This window comes from Geotrypetes seraphini, chromosome 2 (assembly GCF_902459505.1).
Source record: "Geotrypetes seraphini chromosome 2, aGeoSer1.1, whole genome shotgun sequence".
NCBI classification, from domain to species: Eukaryota; Metazoa; Chordata; class Amphibia; order Gymnophiona; family Dermophiidae; genus Geotrypetes; species Geotrypetes seraphini.
The window spans coordinates 409,726,321-409,744,558 of record NC_047085.1 but is presented as its reverse complement, the minus strand read 5'-3'; the positions used below and the strand labels follow the sequence as shown (position 1 = coordinate 409,744,558).

General features: G+C 39.6%; 1 protein-coding gene across 1 annotated transcript in view; it reads left to right on the top strand.

Moving 5' to 3' along the window:
• The window catches only part of PHF14 (PHD finger protein 14), a 677,625-nt gene that overhangs the window by 330,770 nt on the left and 328,617 nt on the right, over positions 1-18,238 (top strand). The window contains 1 exon segment of the mRNA XM_033931008.1: positions 9,175-9,318. Within this exon segment, the coding sequence (XP_033786899.1) occupies positions 9,175-9,318 (144 nt within the window).

Here is an 18,238-nt window from a genome sequence, read left to right as displayed (position 1 = left end):
TCAACTATTGGAGTCCTCGGTAGCGAAAGAATTTCAACTTACTCCCAGGGCGGGCGTCCTCTGTGTGAACTGTGCACACTGCATGGGTCAGCGTCAAAAAGACTACACGCAGGCCAGAGTGGTGATCGCAAAGATTCATAACTTTCTTCATAAAATTGATATTTTGCGGGGCTTTAAGGAAAAGAGCTGTAGGAAGAACACCCAATAAAGATATTTCATGATTTCTCACCAGCTCTGCAGGAGCGCAGAAGGAAGTTTCATCCCATTTGCTTACCTTGGTGGACAAAAAGATTAGCTTTATGTTGCTTTATCCTGCAGTATTAAAAGTTTGTGTCTCTGGGAAATGGGTAACTTATGAGTCCATAAAAGCAGTACAAGGCTTCCTGAATACTCTGAATGAAGCACCAGAAATGGCTCCATAATCTATTTTGACTTTGGCTGTTTTACTAGTGTGCACTTTCCTAACAAGGGAGCGTGAAGTGTGAGGACTTATCCATCACTAATGATCTAGTTCCTGGCTTCACCGGCTTTATTTGGTATGAGTGTATTGGGGAGGTATGGGGTGTATGTGTGTGGGGGAGGGAAGGTAAGAATGAGCAGAATTGGGATCTTCATTCATCTTCTGTATAATTACGGTCTCTTGTTCTCTAGGGTGGGGATTTCAGGGCAGCGGAGATAGTTAGGGTGTGTATACATGGTTATGTTACTTCTTTTCAGTTGTTTAAGGATTCTAGAATGCACCTAATTTCCTTTTTCCTATTCCAAGTTTTCCTCTTGGTGACCTTGTTGTGCAGAATAACTCTTGAGGAAAGGCTCGGCTCACCGAGAGAAAGGACGAGCATAGGAATATGCAGATATCTTCTTTTGGAGATGATATGGCCGCTCAGGGTTTAAGGATAATCTCTTGAAACGTGTCTGTTATATCATCTCCTGTGAAACAGACAAAAATATCTCAGTTGAAACATCATAAAGGTGACATAGCATGTTTGCAGGAGACAAAGTTAACAGATGCGGAACATCAGAAACTTAGGAGGGGCTGGGCGGGTGAGGTTGTTTGCTCCTCTTCTACACACAAGAGAGCTGGTGTAGCAGTGCTGGTTAGAAAGCACTTGCCAGGTGAGATTAAACTGCACCATAAGGATGGTCAAAGTTTTCTTTTGCAGATCACAATTCAGGGCACTGTGTTCAGATTATTAGCTGTTTATGCTCCCAACATATACACTCATTCCTTCTTCACTGATCTAGCCCATTTGGGTATATGAGAGTTGACCACCCCTCTCCTCTTGGCAGGGGACTTGAATCAGGTATTGGACCCTCAGGTAGACAATTTACCAACAGGGCGTCCCCAATGTGGAATGGAGTCTAGGGGTGTCCCCTATCATTGTACTGCCCTTACGCTTATAGACCCTGGCGACTTCTTCCTATGGAGTCTGACTTTACCCATTGATCAAGTTCATAACTTGCTTTCCCGGTTCGATTACATCTTAATATCTAAAATAGTGTTTGCTTGTGTTCTAGGGGCTGAGATAGGCCCATTAGAGATATCATTCCATGCTCTTATTTGGTTGGACCTGTAGCTTCCTGGTTGGCCCCTGAGAAATAATGGTTGGAGGTTTCCTGCATATTTGTTGGAGGATAAAGATTTTCAACATTTTTACAGAATAAATGGAATGATTTTGCTAAATTTAATGAACACCACCAATCCGACCCTTTACTGGAAAACCATCAAAGTAGTGTTATGAGGTGACATTATATCTTATGTGACCCCAAGAAACAAGCATATAGTGAAAAGATGTCAAACAACCAAATGCCAATATGTCATCACCTTTCTCAATTGAATAAAGAACTCTGGCTGACATCCCAAACAGCTCTAAATGCACTTATTCACAAACACACAAAATAAATGTTCATTTACCGTAAATTCCAGTATTACAAACAAACTAAAAGCTGGCAGAGGTCCCTGAATATTCTTGGTTCATATCCTAGATTTATGTTAATTGAGTCTAATCTGGATAGGATGAGTTGTTCGTCTGACATACACTAGATTGCATGGACAGATCAGAATATATATTACATGTGTAGTCGTGCAATCAGTATTATTCAATGCTCTTATCGCTCTACCTCTTTGAGGATCTTTGGTCTTCTTCAATTGTTTGGGCACCCTATTGGTGCCCTTTCCTATTCTATTTTTATATCCAAATTTCTAACAGGTGAACCTCTGTCCAGTCATTCTACCCCACATGAAAGCAAATATAAGTAGCAGGGATAACACATTATGCAGCTAGAGGATGTGCCAATGTTCTTTTATCAGAGAGAGAAATTTATTAACCACAGTTGATAGGGTAACACGCATATCAATTTTTCTTCTTCAGATTGCTTAGAACTTTCTTACAATAATAATTGTCTTTGAGTGAATTGTGCTCGTAAATAAGCTTGTCTGATTATTTTTTAGTATCCTCTATTTAAAAAACGTTCTTCCAAATTTGCAGCTGACTTTTTAAAATCTTGTAAAAATAAACAAACTCGCCTAGTCCTCAAAATTGACTAATTGGGAGGTTAAATTTGCCAAGTTTCCAAGTTTATTAAAAATTTCTTATACCGCCAAATCAAAACTTCTTAGCGGTTTACTAAGCATTAAAAAGGGTTTACATAATGTAAGTAACAAGGCTAAAAACATAAAATAAAATCAACAGAATCATGACAGGACAAAACAAAATCACTAAACAAAACAGGAACAAAAGGAATTAGGGTAGAACTCCATTATTGATAGGAAAGAAAGGACAATAATAATGAAAATACAGTAGAAAGGGGAAAAAATTATTTGAAAAAGGGAAAACTCGTCCTTACAAAAAGGAGGTAAACAGAGCTTATACTGCATTCACTTAATCAGTATAGCAAAATATTATGGTTCAAAGTATAAAAGGAAGACAAAATACCCAGCTATACCAACAAAGGGTTTGTGTCTATGTAAAAATTATATTTGAAACATTTAAATTAGAGAGCAAAAGTGTCGTAGTTCGATAGCAAGGCAAAGTCCAATTGATAATGATCAAGGCTATTGTTCTTTTCAATAAAAGTACAATTGTTTCCAACCAGTCTTCTTAATAATTTTAGCAAAACATTAGAGACTAAATTGGCCAATAATTCATACCAACTGGTGTATCTAAATTTGAGTTATTTCTTCAAGTTCAATGACGGATAGCCCTCACCCAGCAAGATATTGACAACAAAAAATGTCTTTGAGTTATGAGGGTAAATCAAAAAGTTAAGGCAAAATACATTTAACGGCTTTAATAGAAGTACCGTAACTGTGATCAATTGAACATATCACTTTTCCACATACAGTGGTGCCTCACACAACAAACTTAATTGGTTCCAGGAGCAAGTTTGTTATGCGAAAAGTTCGTTATGTGAAACGCGTTTTCCCATAACAATACATGTAAAAAAAAATAATTCGTTCTGTAGCATAAAATATGCTAAGATGACATAAAAAAAGATAAATTTTTTGTTATTATTTTTATTTAGATACATCTAAAAACATAATTGTTTTTTAAAACAACACACATTTTTTAAATTTAAAGACAGACTAAGTAGAGTCTAATTTTACAGTGAGAGAGGGCAGAGTCTCAGCTGCAAAAACTGGGACTTAACTGTTCATTTTTTTTTTTTTCTAGCATCGGGGAAGCGGCGAGAGTAGCTCCGCCCCCCAAAGCAGCCCCCTTTCCTTCTCCCGCTGACTCTCTCTCTGGCCCCCTTTCTCTGTCTGTCTTTCTGTCCCTCTCACTGCCCCTGTGTCTTTCTTTCTTTCTTTCTGTCTCCCTCCCTCCCGCTGTCTGTCTGTCATTTTTCCCCATTTCCCTGTGCAGCAGCATAAGGGGTTAGGGAGTTTCTCAGGCTGGCAAACTGTCTTCTCCTCTCCCTCTCTAATGCTCCTCCTATGCTTTCCTTTTCTGTTCTCTTCCTCCTTCACCATCCCCTCCTCTTTGTCCAATCTCTCTCTCTGCTTCTCTCCTCCTCTCTGATTTTCTTCTTCTACCTTGCCTCTCCTCCACCCTCTGATGCTCGTCTCTCCTGATTCCCCCCTCTGTTGCTGGCCGACTCGTGGCTGGCACCCATTGGCTGCTGCGCGCGAGACCTGCCAGCGGCCGGATGCAATGGGAAGCAGTCATCTGTTGGAGGCTGTAGTCAGGAGTCAGCACCGTTAAAGCTGGTGGTTCTGCTTAGAAAGAACCACACGCCTGTTTGAAAACTGTCACGCCGCTGGAGCCGGGAGGCGACAGAGAGCAACCGTTGCCAATCCAGCGCGTCTCTCCCCGTCTCCTCTCTGTGCGCGCATGCTCGCTCTCAGGCCTCCCCTCCCCACCCCACCATCCTAACTCATACCTGAGGCCGTCCACCACCAACACCACTTCCGCAGCTCGCTCGCGCTTCGATACCCCGTCCCCTCTGACGTGGGCCGCCTCGCTGGAAACAGGAAGTGTTTGGGGGGGAGGGCTAGATGCTGGATAATCGGGGGAAACAAGTGAGAGAGGGCAGTTAAGCGCAGTGTCTGCGCGGAAGGATGCAGCTCGGGCGACTTCGTTGTGTGAAACGAAGTCCGTTGTACGAATCAAGACAAGAAGTTCGTTGTGCGCAGCATTCGCTGTGCGAGGCGTTCGTTATGCGAGGCACCACTGTAGTTCCCATGCAAGATGACACATTTGTTGCATCATTCAACTAACTTCTGTATTTCTGCAGAGAAGTTATTTTTCGGTTGCTCCCGAAGGCAGGTGAGCACTTTACTTCATCATTCTTTGTCTTTTACTTTCCGAGTCGCAGTGATGCACCAACGTCTTGTTGTCAGTGACATTTCTCTCCAGAATATTTGGATCTTGTTCATACCATCTAAGAAACTGGGTCACAATCTTCACATCCTTTTGCTTGTGCAGAACAGTAAGCTGTTTGGGAATCCATTGTGTATGGAGGAATTTGGCAATTTCAATATTAGTCTTTATTTCTGAGACACTGAAGTTTTTGGCTAGGAGGTGCAACAAATAAGCACTGTAACCATATGTTATTAGCTTGGTGTTCTCTGCATGCTCTTCTAAACTTCTCATCTTGGAAATATTCATTTGCAGCATTTTAATTTTTGTTCACATTTTATTACACTTCCTGTAAGTATTCTTCTGTATTTAGATTTTAACAAAGCCTTTGACATTTTTATGCATAGATGATTAATAAATAAGCCAAACATATGCAATATGGGCCCTAAACTTACTGACTGAGTTAAGAACTGGTTGAGTTAGAGGGTATTGGTAAATGAAACTCACTCTGAGGAAAAGAATGTTACATTTTTGTAAGTGATATTGCTGAAGGGCTATCTGTTAAGGTTTGCCTTTTTGCAGAATACCAAAATCTGCAATAGAGTAGACACCCCTGAAGGTGTGGTTAATATGAGGAATGACCTAGTGAAGCTTGGAAAATTGGCCAGAACTTGTTAGCTAAGATTTGATGCTAAAAAATGCAGGGTTACATATGGGCTGCAAAAACTTGAGGGAACAGGGTACAATTTATAAGGTAAACAACAAAAGTGGAGTGGGGTATGGGTGCGATTGTATGTGATGGTCTTTAGGTGACCAAACAAGGAGAAAAGATGATGGCAAAAGCTGGAAAGATTCCTGGGTGCATAGGAAGAGGAATAGCCAGTAGAAAAAAAAGAAGGGGATGATGCCTTGTATAAGATTCTGCTGAGACATCATTAAGAATATAGAGTACAATTCTGGAGATCACACTTTCCCCAAAAAATTAAAACATGACGGAGTCCGTGCAGAGGACGGCTATTAAAATAGTCACAAAGCATATGGGGACAAACTTAGATATCAAACCTGGTTAAATCTGCAAACGCGGGGAACATGAGCCATTTGATTTAAGGGGGATTTCCTTGATAAAGCCCTTTGGGGCGAAACATAGATCTATGTCGGAGTGCCTACCCCCACCTGCGTAGATGAAGATGAGTATCTATACTTATTTATTTAATTATTTAAAATAAAGTATCTAAAAATATTTAAAGTATGCATCTATTGAGGCTGATGATGACTATGGGTACCTGAACACTGTATGATCTAAAAGTTTAGTGGCATACAGGTGGTACCACTGAGGTCTATAAGCTAAACAAGACATAATAAGCTAAATAGGACTCTATATGAGTTATATCGTGTTATTATAAAGTGGAGTCCTGAAAATACAACTGAGCTGGTTGTTTGCTTTGTAGAGGTTGATGGCATATGGATTTTAGGTGCTTTTCATAGAATATTCTTGTTACTAATCTCTTTCATCTTGACAACCCCCACCCCTCAAGACAGTTTAGGCTGGTTCACTTTTTAATACAAGTTATTTTGCAAATCAATTTGAAGAATATTTGCAGGAAAAAATATATTTGCAATTATTGCTTATAAAATTGATACGTAGCACTTAAGCAGCATTTTGCTAGTTAGGGAAATTCTGAAATGATCTTATATTGTTACAAGAATAATGGCACAAAAATTTGGTTGAATCCTAATAAGTACATCTTTCCCTCATCTTTTCTTAAACTGTCTCACCTGTTTTGTCTTTGGAAATTCCAGGTTTGTGATGAAACTACTAAACAGTTCTGCGTTGTTTAAGGTAGCATGCTTTTCTGTAGTGTTTTAGATCTATTAGGAAAATTATTTTAAGATTTGGCTTAAATTAGCCACATAGCCACTTGCATTAGAGTTATAAGTGCTGACTTACTTTAGCTACAAAGCTCTTTATTCCCTGACCTTTTACGGTGATATTTCTTATTGTGTAGAGCTGTCATCACTAATCTTGAGTTAGGTTGTTAGTTAAGTGCTTTTTGATGCATTCAATGTGTAGTAATATATGGTCAATTTCACCATTTTAAAACCATTTTAAAACCTCTTCTTAATAGCATTTATTCCCTTTTTACTCTTTTTTTTCAGTTCTACCAGTAAATTCAGTAACTACTCTTTATTGATTTTGCAACTGTACTATTGCCAATTTGTTAAGTTGACACTAACTTTTGATGCATGTTGACGCGACACAATTCTCAGGCTCATTGACTAGATTTTTAACTTTTTCCATTCTCTAAGAGAAACTGAGTAGAACAACTTGTAAAGAAGATATAGGGATAAATTCTCAGAAGGTCACTGAAATTAAGGCACTGAGATGATGCATGCTAAGTGTGAATTCAATAATGGTAGTTATGCGCACAGCTACATGATAGAATACTAGCATAAGTCTATATTCAAATGCTTAATTATAGGCGTGAGCATTTATGCCAACTCAGTGGCTATCCTAAATGCTTGCACATAACTGTAAGCAGTTAGGCGCATAAACAGTAGAATTCTATAGTTTACATCTGTAAATGTCTGACACACCACTGATCTGTCCATACCCCCTTGAAATTGTGTGCTATGGAATTTGAGCACGTGGAGGGGCATAATCAAAAAAACTGTCTAAGTCTCCTTTTGGCCTAAGGCCTTAAACGTTGAAAGTAGAAGCAGGGAAAATGTCCATTATCAAAAAAAAATCCAAAAGGAGGTTTTTTTTTATAATGGCCTGCCTCTACGTTCAGCTGTTTAAATGCCCAGACCACCACTATGTCTACACTAACACCATATAATCTACCTAAAAAAAGCCTAAGCCCCAAACGTCCAAAACAAGGGCTTTTAGGCGAAGGAGGAGCCAGTCCTTCGCCTAAAAGCTGGATTCTGTAACTGGTGTCTGTCAAAAACAACACCGGTTACAGAATCCACCCTCCTCGACAACATTGGGACAAGAGGGAGCCCAAGCCCTCTTGCCCCGCCAGCCGTGACCTTCCCCGACAACATCGGGACAAGAGGGAGCCCAAGCCCTCTTGCCCCGCAATCTCCCCCCCCCCCATACGATCCAGCCAGGAGGGAGCCCTCCTGGCCCAGCGATCTTCCTCTCCCCCTCCTCCCCTCACGATCCGGCCAGGAGGGAGCCCAAGCCCTCCTGGCCCACGACACCCTTTAACCCCCACCCCCCACTCAAATACGGGCAGGAGGGATCCCAGGCCCTCCTGCCCTTGATGAAACCCCCCCCATGACTGCCCTACCTGAACCCCCGATCGGCCCCCCCACCGACCTGCGACCCATCCGCTGACCCCACGACCCCCCCACCCCCACCCCCTTCCCCGTATCTTAAAAAACGTTGGTCAGACGGACGGGTGCCAAGCCCGTCCGTCCGACAGGCCAGCCATTACGGGAATGGCTGGCCTTAGGGCCTGATTGGCCCAGGCGGCTCAAACCCCGCCCCGATGCTCACCCCGAAGTGCCATGGTTCGAAGGGGTGTAGGCGATCATCATCGCAGCAGGAAAGATGAGCCATCTCTCCTGCAGCGATAGGCAGGTTGCTGGGCTGCTGAGCTGCAGCGATCAGCTCAGCAGCCCCTTTTTCGGCACTTATACCTGTTTTGGCTTGGTCTAAATCAAAACGTATAAGTACCAACAAGGCAACCTGTCAAATGTTTTGGTTATACCTGTCGTACGCCTAGGTGTAGGTCAGCCAACCTCCCACCCACCGCCCGCCCTTTCCCCTCCTCTAAAAACACCTCTTTTCTCTTTGTGCGTTTAGAGGCAGGGGAAAGGCCTAAGTTGGTTTTAGATACGTCTAAAACCAGCTTTGATTATGGGTACTTGGACGATTAGGCTTTTTGATCGTCCAAGTACCCATTTAGGCCACTTTTTAGACTTTTTTCTTTTTTTTTGGTTATGAGCCCCATAGCTTATAAAATGGTGATTTAGGGCAGTTATATGCAAAACTGCTAATTAGTGCCAATTAAGTCCAATTAAAGCCAAGAATTGTCTTAATTCAATGGAATTAAGTTACATGCAAAACTGATCTTATTCTATAACTTGCACGTTCATTTTGGAAATTAGGGTACACAAATTTATAGAATTAGGAGGATAGTATCTCATGTAGTTAGTCTATAAGGAAGTTGTCACAGTAGCCCATGGTGGAGCTATCTAGAGATGAGGACAAAGGAGTTGAGAAGGGTCACTTATTTCAGACTGATGAAGTCCAGATGTTCATTCAATAAACATTTAACTTCTTTTTGGTATTCATATATAACACAATATATCATTGCTGAAAATAAAATATTTCCTTGTGGTTATCTTACTCTTTACATAGAGGCAGTGCTCCAGAGGAAAGAGAAAAGGCTCCCAGATTCTTCTTGGTGAAAGTGAGGAGTATAAGACAGAGAAATTAAATCCTGAATCTTCAAGGCAATTGGAATTACCAATGGAACAGTCCCCTCTACTTGAATATTTAACGGTAATTAACCAAATAAATCTTCTGCTGAATACTTATATGACCTTGCCTTAAAATTATTGTTGTCCTGTGGTTCCATTTGAGCCTCAGAAACATTAAAAAGTTTGATCTTAAATACAGTGGTGGTCTTAATGTCTCTATATATACAGATAGAGCTATCAATGTATGCATATTTATATGCTTAATAAATTGATGTATCTGGCTGATATATAACACAAAAAAGTTTTTTTACAAGGAAGAGAATATCACTGAATTATCCAAGGTGATACAGTTAGTTCACCCTTTATACCTTGTATCCAAAAAAGGTTTCAATGCTAGTCTTTAGACCCTCAGAGACGCCACCAGAAGATCACATTATCATATCTTCTGGCTTTACGCACCTAATCGTCACTAGGTCAATATATGGTGTGTATCAATTACTAATTATTTTATCGTTTTTATCGATCTTAAAAGTCTTAGATTGGGTGGTCATGTCGTGAAAAAATTGGTACTAAAAAGGGATAGTAGCCCTGAGGAAACCCCCTCTACGGGTGAAACATGTTGGCTCATTAATCCCTTGCTAACCACCAACCACCAGTGAAGCTAAGTATTCAATTTATACAAAATATTCTTTAAAACTATTTATTGTTTTAAAATTAACTAAATTAAAAAAACGATAAAATAATTAGTAATTGATACACACCATATATTGACCCAGTGACGATTAGGTGCGTAAAGCCAGAAGATATGATAATGTGATCTTCTGGTGGCGTCTCTGAGGGTCTAAAGACTAGCATTGAAACCTTTTTTGGATACAAGGTATAAAGGGTGAACTAACTGTATCACCTTGGATAATTCAGTTATTTATATGCTTATGCATGGTATATGTATTCCTTTTTCTTATTAATACTGTCTTATCTATAGCCAGTATTTCTGAAACTCACAGCATACCCTGAAGAAAGCCACAGCATGATGGCTGAAACATCTGTCCTTTCTACAGAGACACAGCGAGACCTGGACACCTGCTATAACGAGGAGGTTCTTGTTGCAGGTTTCTGGGTCTCACAGCGAGACCCGGAAACCTGGAACTAGCACAATGCCAGCTGTTGAAACCCTGAGAGAACAATTGAGGAGGCTATTTTATAAGGCTTATGCAGAGTTTGTATATTTAAATAAGGACATTTAGTTCTATAAGAACTATGCCTCACAAGTTTCTGTGACTCCCAATCCCTACAACATTTAAAGTCCATTGGGCATCACAAGTTCTTCTGCTACCCAGATATAATCCACTTGACCAAAGCACCAACACAAAAAGGGGGGGAGAGGGGTATTTACACACATAAATGCTCCTTGCTATTAAGTTGCAGTTTTAGAAAAGCTGCTACCTACATAGCACAGAATTTTAAAAAGAGTATGTTATTGATGTTATATGGATTAGTCTAACTAATATGTATGCATTTTCCAGTTTTGCAACAAATACATTCATACTGTAAACAAATTTAGATATTGGCATTTATAACTGCTCTAAGTCAGCTAACTAAGTATGGGTTTAAGCTTTACATAAAACCAAAAGAAAAATGAAGATGGCCTTTCCAGTCTGCCCATCCATGACATCTACTATCTCTTCATTAGAGATACTGTGTACTTGTCACAAGCTTTCTTGAATTTATTTACAGTTTTCATATTTACAACCTCCACCAGGAGACTGTTCCATGAATTCATCACTTTTTCTGTGAAGATGTATTTCCTTAGATTACTCCTGAGTCTGTTCCTTTTCACCTTCATCCTAAGCCCCCTTATTCCAGAGATTCCTTTCAATTTAAATTGACTCACCTCCTGTGCATGCCTCTTCTCTCTTTAATCCTATCAACTGTTGACCATATTTAATGGTTTAAGAATCTTATTGTAACCCACATTTATTTATTTTTAAAATTTCTTTACCAGCTAAAATGGTTTACAAGAATGTTACATACATAAAATTTTACAACAAATAAAACAGATAAACACAAATAATCAAATCCTTTGGAAAATCAGCGAACAGGGAAAGTCACTACTTAAATAAACATATTTACAAACAATTGTGTTTTAAGTAGTTTTCTAAATGTGATCCTATCACTACATTTCTGTATTTGCCCAATGAGGGAGTTCCACAATCTTACCCCTGCACAACAAAAGGTCATTACATTGGTTTCCACGTATTTTGGATTAACATTCGCTTTCAGCAGCGCTCAATTTTCAGAGTGCAATGATCTTTTCGGTTGGTAACTAGTCATCTTGTTCTTAAAGAATTCAGGGATTGTACCGTATAAGAATTGATGATAATCATCAGTGCTTCATACTGAATTCTAAATGCAGCCAGTGTAACTGTTGAAGATAAGTTTGTAATATGTTCATATCTCGAAGTTCCTGTTATCAATTTGGCTGCTGCATTTTGAACCACTTGCAATGCCCTGCACCTGGTTTTGGTTATTCCAAGGTTCGGAATATTGCAGTAGTCAAGCCTTGACAGGACCATCGCCTGCAAAACAGTACGAAAGTCAAAAGAGGGACAGAATTGGTTTCACTCAATACAATAAATATATCTGTGCGAAACATGCTTGTACTGTCTTAGCCACTTGACAGTTCATTGTAAGGCCTGAATCAAGTCTTACTCCTAGAATTGTCATTGGCTCGCTCACTTGCAGTACTTTATCCATCACCTTTAATTTCTTTGTCCACTTATCCTGGTCAGATCTCTCCACAAACATTACCTCCGTCTTCTCCACATTCAATCTCAAACCCTGCTTTCCCGTCCATCCAACAATCTCACTCATATAATTACTCATCAATCTCTCCAGATCTTCTGGAATACTGTGTGCAATTCTGGAGGCCGCATTACCGTAAGGATGTGCTGAGGCTGGAGTCAGTCCAGAGAATGGCCACCCAGATGGTCTCGGGACTGAAGGATCTCCCGTACGAAGAACGGTTAGATAAATTACAGCTATACTCGCTCGAGGAGCGCAGAGAGAGGGGAGACATGATCGAGACATTCAAGTATCTCACGGGCCGCATCGATGCAGAGGAGGTTATCTTCTTTTTCAAGGGTCCCACGGCAACAAGAGGACATCCGTGGAAAATCAGAGGCGGGAAACTGCGTGGTGACACCAGGAAATTCTTTTTCACCGAAAGGGTGGTTGATCGCTGGAATGGTCTTCCACTTCAGGTGATTGAGGCCAGCAGCGTGCCTGATTTTAAGGCCAAATGGGATCGACACGTGGGATCTATTCGCAAATAAAGGCAGGGGAGGGTCATTAGGGTGGGCAGACTGGATGGGCCGTGGCCCTTATCTGCCGTCAATTTCTATGTTTCTATGTTTCTCCCCATACACACACTTGGGAAAAAAGGATAATATCATCCGCATATATTCAATATTCAATCTCCAATGATTGAAACAACTGACCTATTGTGGCCATATGGATGTTAAATAGTAACGCCGAGAGTGTCGATCCTTGAGGAACTCCACTTCTCACCGAGTATTTACTTGAGATCTTATTTCCATTCCTTACCTGAAATAAACAATCTGTCAAATACGTAGTAAACCAATTAAAAACAGTACCACCCATTCCAAGAGTCTTTAATCTCAACAGTAATTTCTGAAGATCCACTGAATCAAATGTTCCTGATATATCTAATGATATTAAACAAAAAGTGGCATGCTGATCCAACTCCAATCGTAAAGTATCTAATAAAGAGGTCAGTGATAGTTCTACAGTAATCCTTGTTGAAATTTGAGGGATATAAGAAACTGTAGAGTTGGTAGATGATTCTACTATCATTTGTAATCTGAAATATACTACAATGGCTAATAAGATAGCTCAAAGTATTAAGAAATATTGGCATATTATGAGAGCCCATCCAGTCTTTACTTACACTTGGAATTCCAATTTAGCTGACAGATTTGGATGTCTAGACTAAAGATTCTACACACGAAGATGGCCATCAGAAATGTGATCAGTTCTCTGTTTATCCAATTACTGGAGAGGGGACTGTGCTTAATAACAACAATAAGGATTATGTATTAAAAAATAGCACTTCTTGTGAATCTGTAGGAGTGATTCATGTAATAAGCCCATGAAATCTGGCTTATACTGTCCAAACTTCTTGGAATTTTACAACTACGTAGTAACATAGTAAATGACCCGAGTGGTCCATCCAGTCTGCCCAACCATACATGCTTCATAAATTAATTTAGTTTAAATGGTCCTTTTTCTTAGATATTTCTGGGCCAGAAACCCAGAGCCCTGCCCAGTAGTGTGCTTAGGTTCCATCTACTGGAGTCTCCATCAAAGTTCACTCCAGCCCATCTTAACCATCCCAGCCAGTCCTCAACTGAATGTCCATATAAGGGACACAGGCCGTGCAAGCCTGCCCAGTACTGGCTTTAGTTCCTTCAGTGTATACCCATTATTTTCTGATTAGAGATCCTCTGTGTTCATCCCACGCTTATTTGAACTCTGTCACCATCTCCTTCTCCACCACATCCCTCGGGAGTGCATTCCACGCATCAACCACCTTCTCTGTAAAGAAGAATTTCCTAACATTACTCTTGAATCTGCCACCCTTCAACCTCAAATTATGCCATCTTGTTTTACCATTTTCCTTTCTCTGGAATAGATTTGTTCTGCGTTAACACCTTTGAAGTATTTGAACGTCTGAATCATATCTCCCCTGTCCCTTCTTTCCTCTAGGATATACATATTCAGGGCTTCCAGTCTCTCCTCATATGTCTTCTGGCATAAACCTCCTACCATTTTTGTTGCCTTCCTCTGGACCGCTTCAAGTCTTTTTCTGTCCTTCGCCAGATACAGTGTCCAAAACTAAACACAATACTCCGGGGCCTCACCATTGACCTGAACAGGGGCATCAACACCTTCTTTCTTCTACTGGTCACGCCTCTCTCTCTCTATACAGCCTAGCATCCTTCTGGCAACAGCCACCGCCTTGTCACACTATTTCTTCACTTTTAGATCTTCAGACACTATCACCCCAAGGTCCCTCTCCCCATCCGTGCATATCAGCCTCTCGCCTCCCAGCACATAAGACTCCTTCCGATTTCTAATCCCCAAATGCATTACTCTGTACTTCATTGCATTGAATTTTAGTTGCCAGATATTACACCATTCTTCTAACTTTTGCAGATCCTTTTTCATGTTTTCCACTCCCTCCTCGGTGTTCACTCTGTTACAAATCTTGGTATTATCCGCAAAAAGGCAAACTTTTCCTTCTAACCCTTTAGCAATGTTACTCACAAACATATTGAACAGGATCAGTTCCTGCACCGATCCCTGAGGGACTCCACTACTCACCTTTTCCTCCTCCGAGGGAATTCCATTAACCACCACCTTCTGGCAACCAGTTTTTAATCCAGTTCACCACTTTGGGTCCTAACTTCAGCCCGTCATGTTTGTTCAAGAGCCTTCTATGAGGAACCGTATCAAAGACTTTGCTGAAATCTAAGTAAATTACATCTAGCATATGCCCTTGATCCAATTCTCCAGTCACCCAATCAAAGAATTCAAACAGATTCGTCTGGCACGATTTACCTTTTGTAAAACCATGTTGCCTCGAATCCTGTAACCCATTTGATTCTAGGAATTTAATTATCCTTTCCTTCAGCAACGCTTCCATTATTTTTCCAATAACCAAAGTGAGGCTTACCGGCTTGTAGTTTTCCACTTCATCTCTGCAACCACCTTTGTGAATAGGGACCACATCCACTCTTCTCCAATCCCCAGGAACCACTGCCATCTCCAAGGATTTGTTGAATGAATCTTTAATAGGTCCCGCCAGAACCTCTCTGAACTCCCTTAATAATCCTGAGATGGATCCCATCCGGTCCCATCGCTTTGTCCACCTCAATTTTTCAAGTTGTTCATAAACACTTTCTTCTGTGAACGACACGGTATCTACTCCATTCTCGTGTGTAACTTTGTCAGACAATCTTGGTCCTTCTCCAGGATCTTCTTCTGTGAGCACAGAACAGAAGTATTTGTTTAACATGTTTGCTTTTTCCTCATCAATCTCCACATATCGATACATATCATCTTTTAGTCTCGCAATTCCATTTTTCTTCTTCTTCCTTTCACTAGAATGATACATCATTATCATTATTGTATATCAAAGCAAAAAGAAGAGGCCCTCATTTACAACACTGCAGCAAAATCATAAGTTTGAAGAGCTTTGTTGTATGGTGATTGCCCAACCTGTATTTAAGAGAAGGGGAGATATTAACGTAGTGCTTAGAAGGAAAGAACATAAATGGATCTTTAAAGCTAACACAGTTGCTCCCTTTGGGCTTAATTACCCTACTGAATGGCAAGCATTCTTTGACTTGGTTCCATTTTTTGCAGTGTCTATCTCTTTAAGAATGATTGGTTGTTGAGTGTTAGTGTTTCTTTTTAGTGGTTACCATTTCTAGTATGCAGTTCTCAGCTGATAATCTCCTGAAGCAGCAGGGTTGTCCCGCAAAATGAGAGGCCCTTGTTGAGAATATTTCCATTGAGATATGACTGTATATGATTGGTTGGATCTGTGATCTGCAAGAGGGAAAATTGTTGGTGTTGCAGTTTCCCCATTTGGGGGCTGTTTTGTGTATTGACATGCACTAAAAAGCCTGAAGTAGGAGTTCCAAGGAGGTGTTAATGGTATTGCTTGCTGAGAAAAACAATGCTGTGCAAAGATTAACTTTAAACCTCTGGATTGTGACTGTGGGTTCAGGAAGTGGGGAGAACTACAGCCAATCTCTCCTTTGAAGGTTATAACTAAGTGACTTATTTTGTGTTTTTGAGAACTTTTGCATTTATTTTTTAGAGGAATATTTTCCTGAAACTGAGAGAAGTTTTTTGTAGAATTGTTAGTGTCACAGCCAGTTTTTTTTTAGAGCAGGCAGTCTTTTTTTTTTTGCCTGATAGGTTTTTGTCTGTGCTGTTTTTTTTTTTTTCCCTTGTGTCTATGAGCCAATATAGTTATTGGTACCCCATGAAAGCATTGTTGTGCGGTTCCAGCTTTTGAAGTTTAGCTTGTTGAGTTTTTGATGCTCATTTATTGCTGGTTATGGTGTATCATCTTCTCCCAATACAGGTCAATACATATAATATACAAACACACTACTTAAAGATATTTAATGGTTAAAAACTGTCATATCTTCTCTCTTCTGCCTTTCTTCTAAAGGATACTTTGATAGTTGTGTATGTATTTTGTAAGCCGCTTAGGTTTAAGTGGGTTAGAAATGTTGTAAATAAATACATATTAAAGATCTTCAAATTGTATTTAATTAATTAATTAAGATCTTAATATGTATTTATTTACATTTCTAACCCGCTTAAACCTAAGCGGCTTACAAAAATACATACATAAACTATCAAAGTATAAAAAATAAAATTATGGAACATGTAGACAAACATGGTATAATGGGACAGAGTCAGCATGGGTTTGTAGAAGGATTTATGGTTCACTTAGCAGTATTATAAACACGTTACGTCTCTGTTAAGTGGTCTAGAGAAAACCATAACCTCTTATTCAAGTCCAAATATCATGGTCTAATTATACGACACAAAACCCAGGCTAATGAGAAATATCTTTATTATGAAAATAGAAAAATATAATTCACAAGCCAGCTGCAGAATCTAAATATTGTTCAAAATATCTAATTACACAAATGAAACTCAGTACATGATTATCACAATCTAATGGTTAGACAATTAAGTAAAACTTCTTGTTAAACACACACTATTCCTTATAATAATAATCCCTGATTAACAAATGATTATATTATCACCCAGGTAACTTTTCAACCCTTTACCTTTATTAATAGATTCCTATCTAATTCCCAAGCTAATAAAAGTAATTTCCGTATGCTCACCCTTAATTAGCCTCTCCGGCACAATTAGGTGGAAGAAAACTTCGTGTCAGCTGGAAGACGTCAGGAATACCGTTGTAAAAGTTACACGTGTTGAAAATCCTTGATGAGGCTATAAATCATCAGCAATAAGTTCCGTTTATCTGTGCTAAGTTCAGAACAGTTTTTAAATGTCCGAATTTCTATCTCTTAGGCAGAGAATCACACAAGGTAACTTACAGGTCTAATTATTGAAAGAAAAAGTTTACAATTAGAACATCTGTGAGCAGATCTGAGCTTCCCCGGACCTTATCACAGACTAACTAATTATTAATTAATTAGCACCTTTCATTTCTTGAATCTCATCAGATGACTTCCTCGGACCAATCCAGAAACAGAACTTGATGAATAGCCTTTCTGTATAAAGTATCATATATGCTGGAAGACCCAGGGCCGTTAGACAGATAAGAACAGAATAATTTCTTCAAGATTCACACTGTCCCATTATTAAAGCACAGATGAATGCCCTTGAATAGCAACATTCGGGTACATCCCCATAATGCATCAGGCAGAAACTGTAAAGCAGTGTACTTCTTACTTCTTGCAAAATTCATGCTTGAAAGTTGCTTGCAGAGAGAGTTTCTTGAAACAATGGTTCAGGCTTGATGACATCATAGAGGCCTAACCTTCAGGTGTGAATACAGAAATATCCCTACAGTCCCCCCTTTTGGAGGAGAAATAACTTCAATGGAGTCAATTTCACCTTCAACCTAACTAAGTAGGAAAGGATCGACAAGACCCAAGGTGATATAAAAATGCATAAACATAAGCAATACCATAAAAATCAGCAATAAATCAAAGATATCAATAATCAATGGATAATAATCATAAAGGCAAGGGTAAAATATATGAACCCAGCCAAATAAATGATAATAAAATCACTGAATAATGGCAATATATGATAAAATCAAAAATCATAACTACTTAGCAAGGCACAAAAGGTATGCCAAAGCAAAAGTTAAGACAGATAGATCATAATCAAAAATACGGCTAGCAAAATTACTCTTT